Raw genomic sequence first — 22,682 nt, forward strand, 5'->3', positions numbered from 1 at the left:
GGCCTCCAGCCAGTGCTTTCTGGCCTGGAGATCCCGCTGGGGCATGTTTGGTATCCTGTGACTCAGGTGCCCCAACTGGGGACCCTTCCCTCTTTTCCTTCTGCCCTGGATTCTGGCTCTGATTTCTCCAGCTGTCCCCTTGAGGGACTCGCCCTCCCTCCTGTCAGTGCAGGGTACACAGTGGTTTCCCATCGCCAGGGTGGCTTCCATTTGGTTCATGTGCTCTCCTCCCTCTGCATAACCAGAGCATGGGTGGGGCGCCTCTTGCCAGGTGGGAGCTCACCTGAGCCCCAGGGCACCCTGGCTCAGGCACACACTTCTCCCTGCAGGGCCCTGGTGCTGCCCCCAGGCCCTGCGGCCTCTGGGTCGGCTTAGGTCTCCTTTAGGTGGAATGGCAGCCCTTGAGAATCCTCTGGTGGCTGATTTCTCATCTCTCATCCCTCCCTTCTCCTCTCTGCTGCCCATGGGAGCAGTTCCAGTCTCCCTGTGCCCAGGCCTACTGGCTCCCATATGCTCCCACTGCTGGTCAGACCAGGCAGTCCTGCCTTCTCTACCTTCCCTCATCCTTGCTCCATACGCCATCCCTGCACTGTGCCCCCAACACCGGGAGTAGTGGGGGTGGGGGGCAGGCTCTACCTGCGCACGGGACGCGGGGTCCTTCTTGATCCACTTGATGACAGTCTCATACACTAGCTCCTCGGCCTTGGTGTTGAGGCTGTCATTGGAGATGTAGGCAATGAAGTCATCCTTAGAGATGCTGAGGATCTCCTCCTGGGCTGCCACCTCGGGGAAGATCTGCAGCGCGAAGGCCTTGGCCATGTGGTAGAGCTCGCTGCACTGCATGGCCTCAGCCATGGCCAGCACCCCCAGGCAGTTGCTGGCCGTCAGCTGCTTCTCTGGAAGCAAGAGCACAGGAGCACTGACGGAAGGGCCCTGGAAGGGGTCGGCACCCATTCCCATCACTGTCACTCTGGATCCCTCCCTGAGCCCATGTCCTTGTGACCTGCCTCCAGCAACCAGAGTGCCCACAAGCCCATTGTCTGTGTCCCTGGACTGTAGATCCATTTCCTGGGCTTTCCTCTGCCCTATCTCACGCTGACTCTCCCAGGGCCTCCCTCCTCTCCTGCGGGTCTCAGCAGAAGGACCAAGGCTGTGACTGTGGAGTGTCAGTGCCAGGCTCCTCATTGCCTGTGAGTGGAGGAGGCCTGGAGGCAGGGGTCACACTGTAGCTGAGGTCAAGGGTCACATTAAGCCTTATGGTATCTTCCTTAATTGTGACAGGCATGTCTGGGGTCATGAACTCCTGCTTTAAAGTCATTTGAGCAGTAATATCCCTCGCATACCCCCCTACCTTCTCCCATGACCTCAGCCTCACCCAACCTGACCTCTAGACCTGGGGTCAGTCTGGCCAGCTCTCCTGAGATCCGACTAATGGTTATTCTAGCTAGAATGTGTCTGGGTCTCAGGAGGCCCATACTTTTATGAGCCTAACTCTGGAACTGTGGTTCCTGACCCTTCTAGATTGCTCTGTTTCCCCAGGTCTCATCTCAGACCCCTGGAAGACCTCCCCTGACCTGCTCCCATCCCCAGACTCAGCCCCGAGTTCTCTCTCTCTGCACTCCACACGCAGGCCATGGGCTCTTTGTGACTCTCATCTTTGCCCCTCCCTGTCTCTGCTCTCACCCAAGCTGGGCGGCTCCTAACAGTAAAGTAAGCATGTTCTCTGGGTTGCGGGCCTGCTGGAAGCCACTGACACTCAGATTCCCATCCTGGGCAGCAGATCTGGGTATCCAAGGGACCATTCACATGTCTAGACCCGTGTGGACATCCAGTGTGGCCCAGGGTATTACATAAGTTAAAGGGAAAACAGTTGGCGACTCCTTTGTTCAGTGTTTAGAGAACAGAGCTGGGAGGCCAGGGCACGGGCTCCCCATGGACGGTCAATGCACACAGCCCTCACGGCCCCACTTGTCCTCACAAAGCTGCCCAGGTCACAGTGCAGCCTCCCCTGCCCACAGAGAAGCGACGCAGAGGACCTCTCTGTCCATGCTGTCCAAGGCCTTTGCATACAGTTATCCAAATTATCATCTTAAAACTGCTTTGTGAAAGCCAGCTCCACCTGGGGCGGTCTGGGCGTACACACACAGCCCTTCCCTCCTTACTGTTTCCGAATTTTTTGCACATCTGCACTATTACCCCAGGTGACACATGTGCTCCGGGGACTCACCGAGAAAGGACACACAGACTTTGCAGAAGGTGTGGAACTGGAACTTGCTGGCCGCCTCCAGCAGGGTCTTGGCATTGGCCGAGTCGATGACCAGGGAACCGGTGTAGACAAACTCCAGCAGCAGCTCCAGGACGTCGGCCTGCAGGTTGGACAGGACGAGCTCCAGCTTCTCCCGGCCGCAAGGGCTGCCATCTTGCACGGACCTAGGCACAGAGACCAGGGTGTCCTTACCTGCCACCCCACGGCTACAGTGCCGACTCCTCACAGGGCTAGGTCTCCCTGCATGCCTCGGTCACGCCCTTCCTTTTAGGACTCAAGGGACACGGCAATGACACACCTGAACCTAACCACCTTACATGGGATCTGAAAGAGAAGAGTCTGACCAGAGACGCCCAAAAGAACAGAAAACCCTGCTTATCACTACTCGGCACGTCCATGCAAAAAAAGATGCAAATCAAAAAGCATGAGCCATGGATGGGGACGAGGACCAGCACTGGCCTCAAAGGGAAACAATACGGTTCAGCCCCGAGCTGGCCCCAGTGTCTCTGCCACACAAGGCTGGCAGGTCCCGGGCTCCAGGGTCCGTCCATCTCCGATGGGAGATTCTCCATTGGGAGTGAGGCTCCCAACCGGCTGCGATCACAGCCAATCTGGAGACTTCTGTTGATTGCCCCAAAGACCAAGGGCCCCATCCTGTCCCGGAAACCCGACCCACCCCACCTCTTTCCAAAAACATATTGTTTCCTTTTAGGCATGGAAAGGAAGCCCTTCATGACATTGCTTTGAAACTGAGGACGAGACGAGATAGACGGACAGAATGGTTAGAGCTGGGAGGAGGGGAAGGGGAACAACCAAGGACTTCCGCCACAGACAGCCAGCAGCCATGACCTGGGACCTGGCCCGGGGCGGGGCCCTCCTGCCACATGGAACACGGGGTCAGAGGTCAGAGTGGCCTGCGTGTAGAGTGTGCATCGGGCTTGTGAACTGAGGGGAGCAGGGGAGGGACACAAATATATAAATATGTTTATATCTGGTGTCTACAGAAATACAAAACCATTGCAAAGGCTCCTAAGGCCTGGCAGCTGCGCCCTAAAGCTGGACCTGGAAGGAAACAGACAAGATGAAGCAAAAATAATACCAATATAGAAGTGACCAGGAGGAAAAACACCCAGAGTGTTAAGAGTCAGGAGGCAGGTTTCTCAGAGGTGATCAGCTTGGCACCCTGTCTTGGCTGATCTGACCAGTCCAGCTTCTTGCACTGAGCCTGGTCCTGCCTGGGGCTGGGTTCAGCCACGTGGCTGGGGAATGACCTCTGCATTCCCCCTACTCCTGAGGAGCCCTGGGGCCAAGACTCCCGCGGCTGGTCCCTTGGGTGCACCTGTGGCTGGCAGTAGGGGTGTGGAGGCGTCCTGTAAGTGAGCAGGCTGGCCCCAGAGACAGGGTGACTCCTGTGTGGGCAGGGAGCCAGGGGACCTGAGTTCCCTGGCTCTGCCACTGACAGGCAGGCAGCCTTGACCTCTCTGGCCCTCGGGTTCCTCTTCTGCAAAACAAGAGGATTGATCCGGATGAGGTCTAAAGTCCCATGGAGAGTTTATATGACAGAGGCTAGAAAATGCCCTTCCCAGGAGACTCTTCTCTACACAACAGTACCTGAAAAGCCACCGTTAGAGCAACATTCCCTCAGGTTAGGCACTGGCCTCCCAGGGCCTTTAAGACACAAATAGGACGAGGCAGAGAACAAGAGAGGCTGCGATCCTGCTGCCTGAGCAAGGGTGTAGGACCCCCCTCCCGGGGTTCTGTGCTGGGCCCTACCCATAGAACGGCTCATCCGACGGGGGTCTGAAGGGGCATCCTGCCTCCAAGCCCTGGGCAGGCCCAGAAAGCTGAGAGGGAAAGGTGCTGGCTAAACAGGGGGTCTGAGCAGAGCCCGCCCCAACCCACAGACATATACAGTATGTGTGACTTTTAAAGTGACGTAACATACCTAGTCCTCTGCTGTTGGGGTGGATTTCCACGCTTGAGTGGCTTTGTTAAGTATAAAAATAGTTTATTATGTGATCACTTGAAGTCATAGAAGTTCTGAACACCTCAGGCCTCGGGACATCTGGTCAACCCCTTCTCCATGCCTGTGCTACCTCCGCCTTCATTCCTATCTGCCATGTCTGGCCCTTCCTCCTCACGTCCTTCGTGCTCTGTGGAGGTCACGCTGGGCCTGGGCAGGCCTGATGGGGCCAAAGCGGGGCTGCTCACCTTCTCTTAAGGCCCCCAGTCACTGCTGCCCGCCCTCTGGCCAGACTTCCTGAATACACTTGTCCTCAACAGATGAGCTCAAACTCAGTGACGAGCTGAGGTGGGACTTCAGGACGCACACACACACACACACACACACACACACACACAAACACACGCATACTTGCATGCACACACTGAAATGCATGTGACATGTGAACCATGGCATAACCCAGTGAGGAGGGGTGTTGGGCAGATGGAAGGCCAGTGGAGCCGACGGCCCTGAATGATGGGTCTGATGGGACCAGCGTGGCTGCTCTTGTGGGGAGATGCTTGTCTTGCTCAGAGTCTGAGCCACGGAGTGGGTCCTGGGGACAAGGAGGTGCCTGCATGGCTGAGGAGCGCAGGGATTGCATGGAAGCACACATGATATCATCCATTGCAGGTGCTGTCTGGGGTTGGAGAGGACCACTGTCCCTATGATGCATGGCTGTGGCTCTGCTCCTCCAGGCTCCCTGTGGGGGTCACCTGTGGAGAGGAGGGGGCCACTGGCAAAGGATCTTCAAGGAGTGGCTGGAGGCCCCTGGAGCCAGATGCCAGATGATGTGAGCTGAACGACCATTCCACTCGGCCACAGAGGATACTCGGGAACGTGACGGAGGCTTTGTCAGGCAGCTGAGTTCAAGATCTGGAGGAGGTGAGGCCCGACGGTGAGGCCTCGTGCAGCTCACCTGTGCACACATGTGTATTGTCCACACAGGTGTTCGTGAGGCCCAGACAACTGTGGGGGCTGAGGGAGGCCGGCGGCCACACTCCATCCCTGACCATAGGACTGTCCTGGGACTGGACCTCAGTGCTGCTTAGGCCTCTTCCTTCTGAGCAGGGATCCCCTGGGAGGCATCGCCCCCCGATGGGCGGCCCTGGTCACTAATGGGGAGCTGTGCCCTCCACAGATGACCATTCTGTCCCTGTCATAAGCTACCTCTTGGGGTCCGAGTGTCCTGTTCCACTCAGCTCCATGGAGTATGTGGGGAGCTGTTGGGCAATCAAGGTCACGACATGACCTTGGACAGAGGTGGAGCAGTGTAGGAAGTGGCAGCAATAACCTTGTCAGGTTGGAGCTATGAACCTGACACTTGGGGGTGGGACCCTGGGAGTGAGGGGCAGGCTGGTGCTGTCCAGCCCATAGACGGCCCACAGGTTCTGCCAGAAGACTAATACTTCCTGGGGTCACCTTCTCCCAAGGTGGGATGTGGCCCGGGGAGAGCCTAGGGTGGGGGACACAGCCTCTGCTTGGCAGGCTTTGGTTTGTGGATGTACCAGGAATGCCTAGTCCCCAATCTTAGAATGTCTGAGATCCCACCGTTAGCAATCCACTCACCTGGGATAAGACTTGCCCTCCCCAGACTTCAGGAGGGAGTCCCTCATCCACCCCTCACACACCTCAGTGATCACGTTTTCACTTTGCAAATTGGATCTGGAATAATGGGAGGGAACTGTGCGGCAGCGGTGGGTGGAGGACAGTCAGGGAGCAGGAAGTGAATGTGGCTGGTACTCTGTTCTGCTCAGGAGGACGGCCCCACCTTCCCATGTAATTTCCACCCTGCCCCATGCATAGGAGCTCAGGCCTCTCATCAGCTCTGGGGCACAAAGACCGGGCATGCACGGATCTCACTGGGTCCTGGGGACTTTTGCAGCTCAGGCGGGCCCTGACCCACCCATGGCGACTCGGTGATGGGTCTGGCTCATGTCATTCTGCCAGCATTCGAGACGTGTGAATCTCTCCTTTTGTTATCGGGTCTTCTAGCCACCCTCGTGGATTCTACCAAGAAAGGGAGCAGACTGCCACCCACAAACGCCCACCTTCACAGGGAAGGAGGGCAAAGGCGTACAGCTTGACTACTAAAGTCTAAAGGGCTCCCCTCTGTCCAGGGCCTGTGCCACACCATTAGGTAGGTCTTTCTATCTTCCCGTGGAGAGGGAGATGGAGTGAGAAGCCTAGAGCCTATACACGGGGCTTGTGAAAATCAACTTGGACAAATCAATTTGTCTATCTGTTGTCATTCAATGTGAAAAGAGAATATAGTTCCTGTATGTTGTTGGCTCCAAAAAGCTTCGTGAGATGAGGGTTTCGGCTGGAAGGTAGAATGCCACGTCTCTGTCCCACGTGGATGAGGGGCAGCTTTCCTCCGGGGCCGGGCATTTTCTTCCACACCCCGACTGGGGAGTGTGTTCAGAAGTGCTGGCAGGGAGGGCGGCATCTCTGCTCTCTCTGAAGAAGAACGGTCAGTCCCCTGTCCTCTCAGGTGGGGCCTGCAGCCCACTCGGCCAGTGAGTGCAGCCAACGCCTCCTGTGGCACCAACCATCCCTGAGAGAGCCTCAGCTCCCAGGGGATAAGTGAGGGGACTTTTCCTCTATGGGCTCAAAAAGCCAGTCCAGGGCAGATCCAGGTGCTGCTCACTGGGGTTGAGGAGTGGCTCTGGACTTGGGAGGCTGCCATCCCAGGACCCCACCAGGTCTAGTCTGCTCCATCCTTCCCGAAGCCTGGGGCTCAGCCCACTGTCCTCTCCTCCACTCGAGCCTGCTGGGTTTCCCCCTCCAGCCTGGTTGTTACGCAGCACCACCCTTCACATTATCCAAAGACAAAGCCACAGCTCCTTCTCCTGCAGGGTTCCACTCGTGACTGTCACAGGGACTCAGAGCGGGAACAGAGGGATGATGAGGCAGGTGTAGAGTTCTCAGCACAGGCTTTGCTCTGAGCTTCCCGAGAGCCTCCTGTGCTCTTCTCCAAGGCCTCCTCGGCCTCCAGGCCTCACTCCAGAGGACAGGGCCTTCTCCCAGGTATGGGGTTTAGTGCCCGCGGCTTAGGTGCTTGTCTGGGGTGGGGATTTGTCTTCCTTGGATGGACTCCGTGATCAGTTTACAAGTGTTTCTAACAGATACACGTGTGCATGTGTACACACACACACACACACACGTGCACACAAACTCTGCATCCATTTCCCTTGCATACTTGTCCACATCGTCGGCCCTGAGATCTCACCTTCCTTCCTCACAGACTTTGTGCGCAAATAAAAACTACACTTTTGCTTTTCTCTGGGTTAGCGAATGAATGGTGAGTGCATGTGCTTTGGACTCAGACCTCAATTTGAATCCCAGATCTGGTTACTGATAGACCTCAATTTGAATCCCAGATCTGGTTACTGATTACTTAAACTTCTCGGGGCCTCAGTTTCCCCATCTGTAAAATGGGGATACTAACAGTACCTTCTTCTTGGGGTTGGTGGGAGGATTTCCAGGATGACATCAGACGTCCCTACAAGTCTCCTTGTGGGCTGGGTCTTGCCCTCGTCCAAGGAAGAAGACAAGAGCTTGAAACTAAATAAGAGACGATGAAGGGGGAGAAGGGGCTGCAGCCTCACCAAAGGTATGAACACGTATGAAGGAAGAACACGTGGACAAGGGGGTGGATGGCATGGAGCCTGGAGCTGGAGAATGGGGGCTCCGGGCAGGACATCTGCAAGGCCACGGGGCTGATGGGCAGCTGAGCTGAAGGGGAATCAGGCCGCTGGTGAGGAGAGGACGCTCTGAGACCCGGCTCTCCCGCTCATGGTCTGATTGTCATCTTTATGAGACACAAATCTGACCACAACCCCCAGGCTGAACCAAAGCCCTGTGATCCAGCTCCTGCCTCACTCCTTCCACCTTCACCTCGCCTGGGCACTGCAGCAACACCGAGCCACCTGCAGTGCCCTCACCCCTGCTGACCTGCGGCCCCTCTCCTCTGTCTGCAGTGCCTTCCCACCGCCTGCCTGGCTCACTCTCCTTCTTCCTTCAAAACCCACGCCAGGTGCCACCTCCTCCAAGGGCCGTCCCTTTTGAATGCCCCTCCCTCCACTCTGACCCTCTATTCTGCACTCAGCCTGCTTTGCCATCCATACCGCTCGACAGCTTCTCCTCCACCAGCCTGTGGGCTCCCTGAGGACAGAGACCCATCATCTCGTGCAGCGTTTCGCGTGGGAGCTTGCACCCAGGAGGGGCTCCTGCTTGTTTGCTGAGCAAAGAGGAGCGAATGACTTGGTTTTCCCATGTCTGTCCCGTGCCTCAAGCTGAGGGGCTCAGACTGGGGTTGGGCCTGGGTGCTGGGACACTGTCCCCACTGGGGCCGGAGTGGCGAACATGTCACCCGCCCCAGGCTGGAAGTGGGAAGGAGCCCCGCCTGAATCTCCGGGCCTGGGGGTCCTGGGATGGGAGAGGGTGGGTCACCCAGGCCCTCATGAAGGTAAGGACCAGGACACCGTGTCCCACAGATGGTTCCTACTGCCTCTGCTTACGTTAGCACAGCCACCCGAGAGGGAAGGCCCTGCTTTGGGTTCAGTGGGCAGGGCCACACCTCTTCCACTGGGCCATTCCAGCTGCTGTATGCTAAGCTTCCAGGGTCACAGACTCCAGGAGACTGAAAGGACTTGATAACAACATTAGCTGCTCCCTGACCACTAAGAATGTGACATTCTCAAGGATTTTACATGGCCAGAAAGGAAATTATCTTGCTGTAGAGATTCTGCTTTTCTCTCCACAGAAGGAATTTGTTTGCTGTTATTGGCAGAAATGGTGATGTGTGCCCGTGGTTAGGACCAGGGAAGCAAGATTTAAAATGGCTGCAAATTAGTATTGTGATCTTCAAACGCGGGGCGCCTCTGGGCTCTGCTTTGGCTTCCCCTCCTCCCTGAGTGACCCTCCTGTAGCTGAAGACCCAGCCCTGTCTCCCCAGACCTCAGACGTCTCTGGGTTCAGATCCATCCATCTGGCTGCCTACCAGGCATCTCTACTTGAGGGTCCTTCAGGCTGCTAAAACTCGACATGCCAAACGCTCAATTGATCATCTTCCCCCAGCTCTCGCCTGACACTGTCCAAGGATCTGCCTTCCTCCCTGTGCCCTCACCCTTCTCATGTCCTGCTGCTTGCACTTGGGAAGCCTCTCCAGGGCTGGCCCTGCCCATCCCTTACCGTCACCCTGGGATGTCAGAGCTGGAAGGAAAACTGGACATCATTTGGACCAACCTCCTGTTTCACAGATGAGAAAACCCGAGGCCTGAGAGAGAGGATGTGACTTGCCTAGGGTCATAGAACAAGTGGCAGAGTCAGGTGTAGAACCCAGATCTCCCAGCTCCCAAGGGAGTACCTTCTCTTCTCCAGTAAGTGCCTCTTATCCCCAGCACCCATCCTTTGAAGGGTCACTGAGGCACATCCTACAGTTCTCCCACCTTCAGGTGAGCATCCCCTCCCCACTGCTTGTGATGGTCCCCCACACACTCAAGACCAAGCTCAGGGCTTAGCCCAGGGGTCAGGGCCTGCCTACCCATGCCACCTCAGCTCACACCCATCTCTGGGAAGCCCATCTTCCCCTCTCCACTGCTTATGACTGTCTCTGTCCCCAACTTTTCATTCCAGGCAATCCATCCCTTCCTTGGAACATTCTAGAACATTCCAGAACATTCCTTGCATTCCAGGTAACCTATCCCTTGCCTGGAATGTTCTTCCTCCTTCTTTTTGGCCTGACCAAGAAGGCTTCACTACTTTGAGTTCCCATCTAGTGGGGTGCTCTGTTGTGTGCGAGAGTTTCGCTTTACATGAAGGTCTCTGAAGACAGTCAAAAGGCTCTTGTGCTCCTCTTGCCCACATCTTTCTAGCCCAGGGCTGGGCCATCGCTCAGTACCAACCTGCCCCTGCATCCTGCCCCCTCTGTGCTCTCCAGCTGGTCTGGAGCAGGGACCAAGGCCCTAGGATGCCACATCTGCAATCCAGCGGCCAGGTGCTGGTCACTGCCAGTTCCAGAATTTGCCAAGAGTGGCAGCACAAAGACCTCCCTTGGCCTGAAGACACCACTGGACGTGCCCCTTCACCCCAGAGCTCATGCCCCGACCCCTGTGCTCGGACAGAGAGAACCCAAGCACCGGGGCGGGAGGCCCGAGTTGTCCATGAGACTGGAAGTCACAAAGAGCCTGCCCCTTCCTGCATGGCTGGGGCCAGCGTGGCTGGGCGGGGCTCGCACGCTGGGCAGCTCAGCTCGAAGTGAAAGGACACGACGGATTGGAAGGGAGATGCCAGCCAGTGTGCCATCCTGAAACAAAACACAGTCACTCTGGGGTTAGTTGGCAAGTCCAAACACAGCATTGGGAAGCAAGCAGAGGTCCTGTCCTCCCACTCTGAGCACAGTCCCGGCTCAGCGTCCGCCCCGGAGAGGCTGCAAGGCAAAATGAGCAGCGGCATTAATCTGCTGATGGGTGAGAGAAACAGGAGCGTTACCCTGGGCTGGCCCCCTCGGCTGCTCTCCCTCACTAAGGAGCTAGAAGGTGGCCCCTGACTTCTTTGCAAGGGTATGAAGCAGACAACTTAAAAAGTCAACATAATGGAAAAAAAAAAAAAAAAAAAAAAGATGCTCATGCACCAATAAGACTCATTCAGGTAGAAATAGCCGGGGCGGAGGGCAGATGGGGAGGGGAGCAAAGGCTGAGAGAGACCGTGTTTAGGACACACTTGGTCTGTGCTCAGACAGCGCTGGTTTAGGCTCAGTGTACAGGTATCGAGACATGCAGCGTGAATGAGGCTTGGGCTACAAGTCTCTTCTCCCCGATTCAGGCTGGGGAAAAGTGGCCCCTTGGGTGCCTTGTGTTCCTCAGCAGGGGACGGTCTGGTCCATGTGCTTTCCTGGCATTAAGTTCACCATCGACAGCAGTGACGATGGTGCCAGGGACCCTGTGCTGGCCCAGTGGGGGCAGTGTGCTGTGGTCCCTTAAAGTGGAGTCCACAGTCCTCAATCTCAGGGAGGGCTTGTGAGCCACTGAGAATGTGGGATCCTCAGGGTGGGGCAGGGGTGTTGTCTACTGCTGGCAGAGGCCCCTGGTGACCAGCAAAGCTGTGTGGGGTGGGCTGGGGGCAGTGGCTGCTCTGAGGCTGTGTGTGAGAGGGCACTTGCGGGGAGGAGGAGGAGGAGAGATGGCTACTGGCTCTGTGACAGGGAGTCACGCTTCAGGAACCTGCAAGAGAGGGGAGGAGAAAAGCGACACAAAAGCGTCCTACAAAGGAACAGACCCGACCACAGCTGGAAGGAAGGCAAACCTTTGAATCAGGTCCTTGAAATACAAGCTGCAGGAAGCTAGAACATTTTGGTGGACTTCAAACTCTCTGCCTTCAACAACAATTTTCAGGTCTGTAAACGCTTTCGCTCTGCGCTGCTGGTTCAATTCCTTCAACATTTCTGCAGAACAGAGAAGACAGACAGGGCCAGGTTCCCATTAAGAGTTTTTTTAAATTAAATTTTTTTCAAGAAGTAGAGAAATAGGAAAATACTTGATACTGTTTCTTGGCAAGACTGGCTCAACACTGACAGTCAAAAGAAGTCACAAACAATGCGAAACAAGCAGCAACTGGGAGGGGCTACATAACCAAAGGAATAACAACTTTCCAAAGCAAAAAAACAAATACGATAAAAAAAAAAAAAAATCAAACCCAGAAATTGAAAGGTTGGGGGGAAAGATTCCCATACTGACGATTGGAAACATACAGAATACATTATCACAGACAACTAAAAACCGTCCTATAACTACGGAACGAGTTCTCCAAATGCCAATGAGTGCCGATGTATTGGATACCAAGTAAAGCATGGCATTGTGATGCAAGATGGGCTGGATATGGTCCAAAGGAATAAAAACCACAAAACCTGCAAAAACAGCATCCCTTCCGTTAGACACTCACAGTCATGGCATGGGGCAAGCTTCGCTGGGAGGGCCCGAGAAATGAGGGGTGGAGTGGGGCCCTGGCGAGCACATCCTCCATCTCACACTTCCACGGATGGGGGAAGCAAGCAAGGGAGGGATCTGCCCCTCCTCACCGCCTGGGTCATTCTCTCAGGACTCCCATCCTCGCGTGGGGCTTCAGCATGGGAGAGCCTGGCTTGCAGCCCCAGCAAGTCCCAGGAAGTGGCCTCTGGGGCCTTCCCATCCTGATGCATACCTACCTTCGCGTGGTGTCTTGGCCACCTGGGGCGGGCACAGAGTGTGCATGCCCCAGGCCTTTGTGCTCCGAAACTGGGGATGTCAGATGCTTCCCCCAGACCCACCTCAAGGCTCAGAAGGGGGAAGGAGGAGAGCCTGCCAGCTACTCTCCTTAATTTATATAAACTCTTTCATTTGCAAAAGTTAGGGCCTTCAGATGACCAAGGCTCCCACCAGCCTCGCCACCCCCTGGACTCCCTAGAGAGAGCCTGCCATTAGCATTGCTGGTAGCTGGACATCAGACGCCCAGATCCTTGGGCTGGATGACCTAGACTGTTGTCAGGCAGAGTTATGTTCTTTGGCAGGTGAATGGGAAAGCCTCCCACCATAACCCCCAAGCCCTTTAGATCTATGTTGAACCCTGGCTGGTGTTCTAGAGTTACCCTCCAGCGTGCCCTGCTCCAGCCTGACCAGTCCTCTCTGCCCATAAGAACCCAGCACTGGCTGCCTGCCGAGATGCCCTCCGGAGCCCAGCTCTGCCTCTGACACCTGTATGCTCCTGCACCAGCCCCTGCACTCCCTGAGCCTCTGTTTCCACATCTGTAAAATGGCGATAGAGGCTCCCACTCTACACCCAGAGTGTGGTGAAGATCAGATGCTCAGGCTCAGGGATGGGCAAGCGCTGTGGGCTTTGAGGTGAGGCAGGCCCTTCTTTTCAAGGACATACAGGGCTCTGGCTCTGCTGAAGACCAAGGAAGACTGTGAGAAGGGGGGTCCTGGAGAACGTCCCACATGTGGGGACTAAGGCGTGCAGGCCCTACTCTCCGGGAGCCGTGGGCAATGCTGAATCTCTGACCCATGAAGCCCACATCAGGCTGAGCTGGAGTCGCAGCAGGGCACCTGCAGGGCTGTGTGTGTGTGGGATGCTGCCTGGGGCCTCCAGAAGGCTCCCTGTGGTGTACTTGGAGCGAGGGAGACCAGCAGGGCACAAAGTGCCAGGTGGAGGGCCTGGAGGGCAGGTGTGGGGCAGATGCAGAGAAACAAGGACTAGGGGAGCCCACTGGGGTGCAAGGGGCGGGTGGGTGGAGCCAGATCTCAAGAGCTGTGTGAGGGAGCTCCAGCTTAATTCTGTGGGCACCAGGGAGCCACCAGGGAGTCTGTGCAGGGGAGGGAAGAGGTTAGACTTGGATTTCAGACAAATCACTCTGGCAACCACTTTAGAGGCAGGACAGACCGTGACCAGCAGAGGTCAGAGGCCAGATGGGAGGCAGGAAAGCACCTGCGGAGAGCTGGGCCTCAGAGTCAGACCTGAGGGAGAACCTGAACTCTGCCTCCTTGGAGCTGTTGTGATCTGGGGAGCATTAACTGACGTCCCCAAAGCCCCGGCTTCCTCCTTTGTTGAAGGTCAAACAAGCTAGCCCACGGTGGGCTGTTAGCTGTGCCCGGCACATGGTAAGCCCTCAGCGGGTGGTAGGCTCGATGTTACTGTTGATGGTGGTGATTGCTCCAGAATCCAAGAGAGAACTGACAGAGGCCTGAGCTACAATGGTCACAGAAGGACAGAGAGAGACAAGCACTTAGGCTGTGGATGCTATGGCCCTCAGTGCTGCAGGGAACAAGGAGCTGGGGGGAGGCGTGAAGACTATTTCTGAGTTTCTGGAAGGACATGGGGAAGCGAGGGGATGCTGAGTTTACTTTTGGGGTTAGGGCTGGGGCCTGTGGGACCCTCGGGGGCGAGGTGCAGGAGGCGAGGCAGTGGGGACCTGCAGCATGAGCACATGGCCGGGCGTGGACGGGACTCAGGGAGAGCCTGCAGGGTCGGGCTGGGTTAAGGCTGAACTGCTGTCACACTGCAGCTCCATAAAGAGCCACCAGCTGAATTCATTCCCAAGCCGTGAGCCAGGTGGATGACGTCACCTTTTCGAATGAAGTCGTGTGAGGGGAAAGAGTTCTGGGCTGGAATTCCGAAGACCTGGATCCTGGTTCTCATTCCAGCTTTGCCACTAATTGGCTGTGTGACCCTGGGCAAGCCGCCCAGCTCTCAGCGCTCAATTCCCTCCAGCACCAAGGGCACCTGCTCTGTTGCCCCCTGGCTGTCATGCTGCAGCGATGACGATGCAGCCCCACACGCCTGCTGAGTTAACCACACTCAGGGGGCCAGGAAAACACAGCGGTGGACAAAATGCCACTCCTTCTGGGCCAAAGGATTCTGACTGTTTTGGAAGATTTTACTTCAAACCAAGGTCCCAGCAATGATTACATCCACAGCCCCAGCCCTGGCCCTGGCGGCAATGCCTGCCGTCCTGGGAATTCCGGCCGGATCTGGAAGGTGCTTGGAGAGCCAGGGCATCATCGTAACTGTAGGCACTTTCTACTCTCACTTTCTGGAAATCTGGATTTAATAGCTGGGCAGGATTACTCAGTTTCAGAAGAATTTTTCAATTTACGAAAGTGCTCACCAGGGGATTCCTTTTCACAGCAGGGCCCTGAGCACATTCAAAGTATTGATCAGTCGGTATATGCTTACGGCTGAGTGCCCAGCTGGAGGGGCGGCATTTCTGGAAGTCACGACCCAGGATCCACGGCAGGAAGCCAGGACAAGCTGCCCTCTTGCCCACCCTGTCTTGGCAAAGGACAACGCCTTAATGTCTGAGGGGCTTGGACGACTGTGGGTCCCTGGAGCAGTCTTCCAACCAGCAGCGTGGGTGCCCAGGTAGGCCTCTGGGCAGAGCCTGGGTGGGCTGGGTCTCCAGGGTGGACTCTGACAGCACCCCAGCACCCTGCAGAATTTGGTTGTCTCAGGCTTGTGCAGGAGGGGATGGCCTAGAGACTCTCTGGCCTCCCCAGGGAGAGGCGCCGTGGGGCCTGGTGAGTGACAGGTCTGCTAGCCTGAGCCTCGGCAGGGCTGGGCTCCGTCCCACCAAGTGGGAGCAAAGCCTTGACCAGGGAATTATTTTCTGGTCTTTGAGTGGGATGCCCCCCTGTGCCTGTGTGACACCACACCCTTGCCTCACCCACAGGGCTGCCCTGTGCCCTGGGCCTTGCCCCTCAGGGAGGAACTCCCCTCTGCTGACACCCGGCAGAAAGCACACGCCCACCCATCCACTAGGCCACCTCCCTGACTCCTCCCCAGTCCTCCCTGCACCAAGTCCTGCCTCTTTTACCACCTAGAATCTCTGCATCCATTCTCTTCTGGCCTCATTCACACCAGTGCCCCATCCTCTTTCACCTGAGTCACTGTAGCAGCCTCTGAGGATGTCCCCGTTTCCGGTCTGTCCCCCTCCAAGCCACCTCCACGCAGCAACCCAGCCATCATCGCCTGCTCAACTAAACCCTGCAAGGCTGATGCCCCTTCTCCCACTGCCCAGCTCCTCCACTCCCAGGTGGGCCCTTCAGTCCCTATGGAAGCCTCACAGCACCACAGGCAGGTTCCCCCGCCAGCCTTCACTCATCTCTCTGCCCCTCTGCCTTGATCTTTCTGCCTCCCTTCTTCTGGATAATTACCATTTTATTCTGCAATCCTGGTTAAGGCGTTATTTTGTCCCAGACCTCTTTGCCCTCTTCCTCCCACATCCCCCTGCCCTCCACCCTCCTCAACATGCTCCCATAGCATCCTGAGCCTACTTCTTTAGAGCATACTCTGTGTTGTAATTATTTCTTTACACGTATAGCTCCTGCACCAGACTCTGTTTTATTTATATTTTTATCTTCAACACTTAGCACAGGGCCTGGCATGTAGATAGCTGGTGTAGTAGACTGCAAAAATTCTTTGCAGCCCCTCTCATCAGGGGGGAGGAGTTCACTTCCCCACCCTTTGAATCTCAACTGGCCTGTGACTTGTGTTGGACCATAGAATGCGGTCAAAAGGACACAGTGTGTGAGTCACGGCCTCCAGAAGCTTTGCTTGCTTTTGCTCATCTCTGGGGACCCCTGCCACCACCACCATATGAACAAGCCTGGGCTGGTCTGTCAGTGGATGAGAGACCACATGGGGCAGAGAAAAGCCACCCCAGATGAGCCATTTACACCAGCCAGCCCCCGCCAGTATCAGCCAAGCCTGACCCAGATCAGCTGAGCCCAACCCAAACTGCAAACCAGAATCATAATCTAAATAAGTGGTTGTTGTTTTAAGCCACTAAATCTTAGAATTGTTTGTTACGTAGCAAGAGCCAACTGATATGGAAGGGATGAATAAATAATGGACTCAAGTGCTCAGAGAACTTTCTTTGTGTCAATTTGTCCTGTGCTGGTTCAGTTTGAAGCTAATTCTTTTTTCCTTTTAATTGTGGAAAAACTTACCATCTTAACCATTTTTTAGTGTTCAGTAGTGTTAAGTACATTTACACTGTTGTGCAATCAATCTCTAGAACTCTTTATCTTGCAAAACTGAAACTCTATACCCATTAAGCAACAACTTCCCATTCCCCTCCCCCCGCAGCTCCTGGCAACCACCATTCTACTTTCTGTCTCTATGAATTTGACTACTCTAGGTATCATATAAGTGCAATCATACTATTTGTCTTTTTGTGTCTGGCTTATTTCCCTTAGCATAAAGTCCTGAAGGTTCATCCATGTTGTAGCATGTGTCAGAATTTCCTTCCTTTTAAAGGCTGAATACTATTTCATTGCATGTATGTACCACATTTTGTTTATCCATTCATTCATCAACTTACCCTTGGGTTGCTTCCAGTTTTCTGCTTTTGTGAATAGCGCTGCTGTGAGGCTAAATGTTAACACCCAGTTATGGACATCTCTAAATACTGGCTCAGATTCCATTATAGGTGGTCAGGGTAACCTGGCTCTGTGGACCCAGCAGCAAGTGCCACCAGAGGGAAAGGGGACACTGGGGGGACTGCCTGGGGCTGGAAGCTTCATTTAGAGGACAGTGAGGCCACAAACAGAACCAAGACTGGAGATGAAGTTGCAGCCAACTTCTGCATATTTTTCACCAAACGACACAAGTTATTTGTCAGAGACTAATGGGCTCGTTCCAGCTGGACTGGAAGGGCTGTCTGAGGAGGTAATAAAGAGGAAGCCATGTCAAATATTAAAAGGCAACGAATTTCAGTGGCTTTGCAGCAGAGAAGTCCATTAAATCAGAGCCCCGAGAAAGGTTGTGCAGCCAAATAATTTTTTTCAGAGCTCAAGCAGGAACCCAGCTAGGTGATAAATACTCCTGATTCCATTGGTATTTATGACACAGATTTGATAAAGGACCTGAAAAAATTATAAACTCAGAGCAGTTGTGAAATATACTGAGAAAGCTCAGCGAAGACTGTGTCAGGCATGCCCAGAGGATAATTCATCCAGGAGCGGAGGATCCTGACATGTGCAGACACTGAGGAGACACATCGTGGCTCTACACAAAGAGAGCCCCCTGTTGCTGCTGTTCAGCTGGGCCATGGTGGCGAGGGAGACCTCCGAGTGGATGGATGGGCTCCCAAGCTGAATGCTGTCCTTCCTCCTCCCTCACTCCCCGCCTACTCAGATATACACACTTTCCCCTTCTCCTTTTCCAAAGAACTGGGCTCAGAATTGGCCTTGAGGGCCAGCTGGGCTCCAGCTTCCGGGTAAGACAGAATCAAGCCACCTGTGGACCGCATGTCTCGCCTAAGCCAGAGGGGTGGGCCTTCTACTGGGAAGTCAGCCCAGGCCCAGCCCCACAGCCCCGTGCCCAGGAAACGGGGTCCTCTAGAGAACGGAAGTGTGAAAGACTCTGACTTCTTGCCTGACTTAGAGTTTTAGTGAGGAGACCTTCTGGTCTGTTGTCCAAATGGAAATTCCTGCCATTTATCTGAAAGGGAACAAAAGCTAAGTACAGCCACTATCTCTCACCAGCCTGCTTTTTCCAAGGTGTCCAAAGCTAGGTGACAAGACCTATTTCTTAAGCAGTGAAATGTGGCACCAAAGGTCCTTTCTGACCCAGGGCTGTGCACTAGTGGGTGCTTGATAAGTATTTGCTGAGCAGAACTGAAGATTACCTTCCAGGTGGAACATTCTCATGCTCTCTAAGATGATATAAAAGTCATTTAAATTTTTCTCCTTAAAAATTTTTGAAACCCTCCTAAAACCAACAGAAACATCCCCTCCTCTTCTCCTGGGTTTGTGCTCCTGTCTCTTAGGTCCAAGCATTGACCAGAGGCAGTTGCCAGCCTGGGCTTGGGGGCAGCATGCCTGGGAGACCTGGATCAAGCCACAGAATCACCAGCCTCCCCTGTGACCTTGAGTAAGGGCTCTTTGCTCATCTGGAGGCCCACCCAGTCAAGGAATGCCTGGTCCCTTATTTCTAAACCATTGGCCCTCAGAAGCTTCTCTGACCTGTTCTTACCTTTGTTCATAGCTTCATCTTCTATTTATGTCCCTACATACCCCTCAACCCTCTCTCTAAGTCATGCCCAGTGTGTCTTGTTCCCCCCCTTTGGTTGTTTCTCTTTCTGCTCCTTTGGCCAAGCCTTTCCAACACTTGTTTCTTAGGGTCCCAACCATCCCTTAGGCCTCAGCTTAAACTTCATCCTATAAGAATTCTTACCAAGTCCCCCAGTCACAGACCTCTCCTGTGGTCCCACAAGACTTTGTTGGTGCCTCAATTGCAGTAGAGATCCCTGGTTGCCCAATTTCAGGGGAATGTCTGTTTGCCTATCTCTTTTCTAGGCTGTGATCTGCTGTAGGGCTTGTTTCTCCGGCCCCTGAGCACCTGGCACCGTGTTTTGCACAAACAGTTTCTTTCTGATTAGAATTCAGGGTGGGTTATAGACCAGATTCAGACATGCTCCTGGTGGTAAAAATAACTTCCTCAAAACATGATCCAACAGAACCATTTACAATGTCACAGTTGTGTGTAATTGGATGGGAAGAATGCAAAAATCAAGCCCCCTCTAACTTCAGGAGACACCAGTGTTAATAACAACGGTGATGAGCCCACAATTTGTATGGCAATCTACAGCTGCTAAAGCATGGTTACATTCACTATCTACTTCCTCCTTGGGGAGGAATTTATCTATTCTGTTCAGCTCTAATGGCTTTGAAGAGCCCTAAACGGCCCTCCTGGGAAAAAGTGACCACCCTAACAGCTCCGCTGAGCAGCCTGGAGCCCTTCGGGCAACTCTACAGAACAGGGGCCTTCAAATGCAGTGGCCAGAGAGAGGTGGTCCTTTTAACTCTCCAGGTTCCCAGATGCCCGAATGGTAAGATCTGCCCCCATATGAGCCAGTAACCGGTCATCTCCATCGACAGCTCTTGCCTTGTGGTCTCAGAGTAGGCATCAAAAGGAATGGCCTTTTGTTTGTGAAGAGATGGGGGAAGGCAGAGGGCAGAGTGTTAGGACCCCAGAACCCGCCCAAGGAGCCTAGCCAGAGCATTGTCACTGCTGAGGTGGAGGCAGACCCTTGGCTGAGTAGGGAAGCCATTGGGCAAACTTTGAGGCTGCAGCTGGAGAGAAATGTCTTGGTTAGGTCGACATCAGCAGCTGTTAGTCCTTCCTGCCCCCAGTAAAGAAGATTCCCCAACTTTGAGGATGGAGGCCGAGGTGGTGATGGGAATGCTCTGAGAAGGAAAGGATGAAAATGTCATGGGGGGTCAGGGTAGAGACCTTGGGAGAAGGCCAGGGCTTAGGAGAGCTGGGTGAGAAATGAGGTCAAGACCAGTGTGCAGAGAGCTCTGCAGGAAGCCAGACTCTAAGGTGACATGCTGGAGGCAGGGAGGGCCGATGTGCAGTGAATTAAGCATCCAGGTGAGTCAAGTCAGAACCTTGAGCAGCTCTGTGGGGACCAGAAGCCTGAAGGTGGGGTTTGCAAGGGCCAGATGGGAGGCCAAGGTAGATGGGCTGGGAGCAGCTAGGTGGTCAGGAAGGTGGCTCTACAGACCCTCTGTGAGGCAGGAGCCTCCTCCAGGGGCTAGAACTTGGCATCAGGCACGTGGGTGCCCTGAAGGGTCTTGGTACTCAGGATCAGGGGAGGATGAGACTGGTGTCTGGCCCTAGGGACAGAGTCGAATCTGATGTCTGGGGTGGGGGTGGGGAGCTTACTCCTCCCTCTGTGCTTTCATAATGCTCTGTGCCTCTGTGAAACTGTGTTCTGCCTATAGCGCATTTAGGGACACTGCTTCTTTTCCATTGGAGGGTAGAAAAGGCAGGGGATGGTTCTTGGCTAGAGGGACTAGAGTCAAGAGGCCAGGACAGATAGTTTGGGCCAAGCGAGAGAACCAAGTTCAGCACCTTGGAGAGCTCTAAGTGCCCCAGGGGTCAGGGCAGAAAGCGGGGAGGGCTCTAGAGAGGTTAGGGGGTGCCCTGGAGCAGGCGACTGAGTCCACGGCTGAATGAGGCCGAGGCGTGGACATCCTCTTTCAAAGGCAGACTTGGAACTTCAGATGTTAGTGTCTGCTGGCCAACTCGTTTATTCATTAAACTGATGTTTGTCTTCTGTGTGCTGGGCACTGGGTGGGGTCCCAGGGACACATGTGAATGGACATGTTTGCAGACCTGGGGAGCCCATGGTTTAACAGAAGACACACTAAATAACTGTGACATTGAGTGAGAAGAGTTTTAGTGGGGCAAGCATTGGGCAGAGGAGGCGCAAAGGAGGGACAGCTGGCTCTTGGTGGAGCTCAAGGAGGCTTCCCCGGGTAGGGTCGGGGAGGATGGCTAAGGAAACACTGGAAAGATAAGTCAGAGCTCACCAGGTGGACTGAGGGGCAAGGTGTGAACCACAGGTGTGTGTGTGAGTGTGGGGTACGTATAAGTTTGTGGACATGAACGTACAGTGTGTGTGAGCATGTGATGTGTGTATGAGCACATATGAATACATATATGTATGTGTACGAGCATATGTGTGTGTGTAGGTGTGTATTTGAGCATGTGGTGTGAGAGGCAGGCCCATATCAGATTGTGAAAGAAACAAACCCACCCGTAGTCTTTATCTCACAGGAGATGGGGGGCCCTTGGTGGATTTTATGAGAGAGGGTAAGAGAGTCAGGTTTGTCTCTTATCGTCAAAAAGTCTGCTCAGAATCAACCTCGGGCAGTCTCACCCCACACATACAGGCCTGCCCCTCTCCCACTACCCCACTTTCACACACCATCAGGCACTCCCCTCTTCCGAATTGCCCCTCTGCTATTCCAACCCATTCTGATGCCCCTCCTCTGAATTTCCCAGGTACACAGTCAACCAGCCCATGTGTCAGGTACCTGCAAGGTATAGGGCACCAGGCCAAGAGCTGGGGTGGGAGTGGGAGCTGCAGAGGAGAAGGGGCAATTGATGAGCAAGACAGTCCCCACCCCAGGTGAGAGTGCAGCTCACTGAGGACACAAGGCACCCACAGTGAGAAGCTGGACAAGAGCTACATAAACGGTCAGCAGTGATGCTAAAGGTCTTCTGAGGAGGGAGAGATGGGTGGCCTGGGAGGGGGGCCTGGGATGAGATGACCAGGAAGTGCACAGGGTGTCGGGTGATGGCTAGCTATACCATCAGTGGAGAACCAAATGTACATGAGGAGGGGTATTATTCTTAATTCACTAGCTCATAGTCTAATATACACTTACTGAGGACCTACTATGTGCCAGGCCCTGGACTATGAGGATGAAACCAGTTTCCATCCTCAAGGAGCTCACAGGCTGGTGGGGGTGGTAGACACTGCAGTGGATACAGATCAGTTTGGTTATTTGGCATTGAAACCCTTTCTATTGGAGAGAACCCCAAGATGGGCGAGGAACTGGGCCTTGTCACTGTGGGAGTGGAGTGGAGGTGGCTCCCTGGCAGCTGGTATGTAGTCGGGAGACCTGGGCTCGACCAGTCTGATGCTCACATGCTGGACTTTGAAGTTCCAGCGAGGAGTGAGAGCCAGCTGGTGATGACTAGTGTGGCTGCAGTGAACTGGCGGAGCTGATGGCTCAGTGGCGCTTGAGCACCTGGGGGAGATGGTGCCAGTGTAGGGTCCCAAGCAGACCATCCCTGTAGTGGATCTGCCTGTGCTGCCTCTGTTCCTGCCCCAATTCCCAGCCCAATTCCTCAGCCTCAAAAAAATACCTGTTCTGCTTAACTCTGTCAGCGCTGTGGTCTGCGGTTGCATCCCAGGACCCTGAGTGGTATGGACACATGAAAACATCGTGTTATACTGTGTCATATGCCCTGTGATAAATGCTCCTTGAAGCAAGCCTGCATGGGGCACTGGGGGAGCACAGGGCATAAGGGGATGAGGGAAGGCCCCCAGGGCTGGGGGACTTGGCTTGGTCTCGGGAG

The 22,682-nt window shown here is 54.5% G+C and overlaps 1 protein-coding gene across 1 annotated transcript in view; it reads right to left on the bottom strand.

The window, feature by feature from the left end:
• Positions 1 to 22,682, bottom strand: part of KLHL29 (kelch like family member 29) — a 308,777-nt gene that overhangs the window by 12,050 nt on the left and 274,045 nt on the right. Inside the window, exons 6-8 of the mRNA XM_004418292.3 lie at positions 11,577 to 11,715; positions 2,228 to 2,430; positions 637 to 896 (exon numbers count right to left, since the gene is read on the bottom strand). Of these exons, the coding sequence (XP_004418349.1) occupies positions 637 to 896; positions 2,228 to 2,430; positions 11,577 to 11,715 (602 nt within the window). The remainder of the gene's footprint in view (positions 1 to 636; positions 897 to 2,227; positions 2,431 to 11,576; positions 11,716 to 22,682) is intronic.

The sequence above is a fragment of the Ceratotherium simum genome, chromosome 11, assembly GCF_057802395.1.
Source record: "Ceratotherium simum simum isolate JZ-2026a chromosome 11, ASM5780239v1, whole genome shotgun sequence".
NCBI lineage: Eukaryota > Metazoa > Chordata > Mammalia > Perissodactyla > Rhinocerotidae > Ceratotherium > Ceratotherium simum.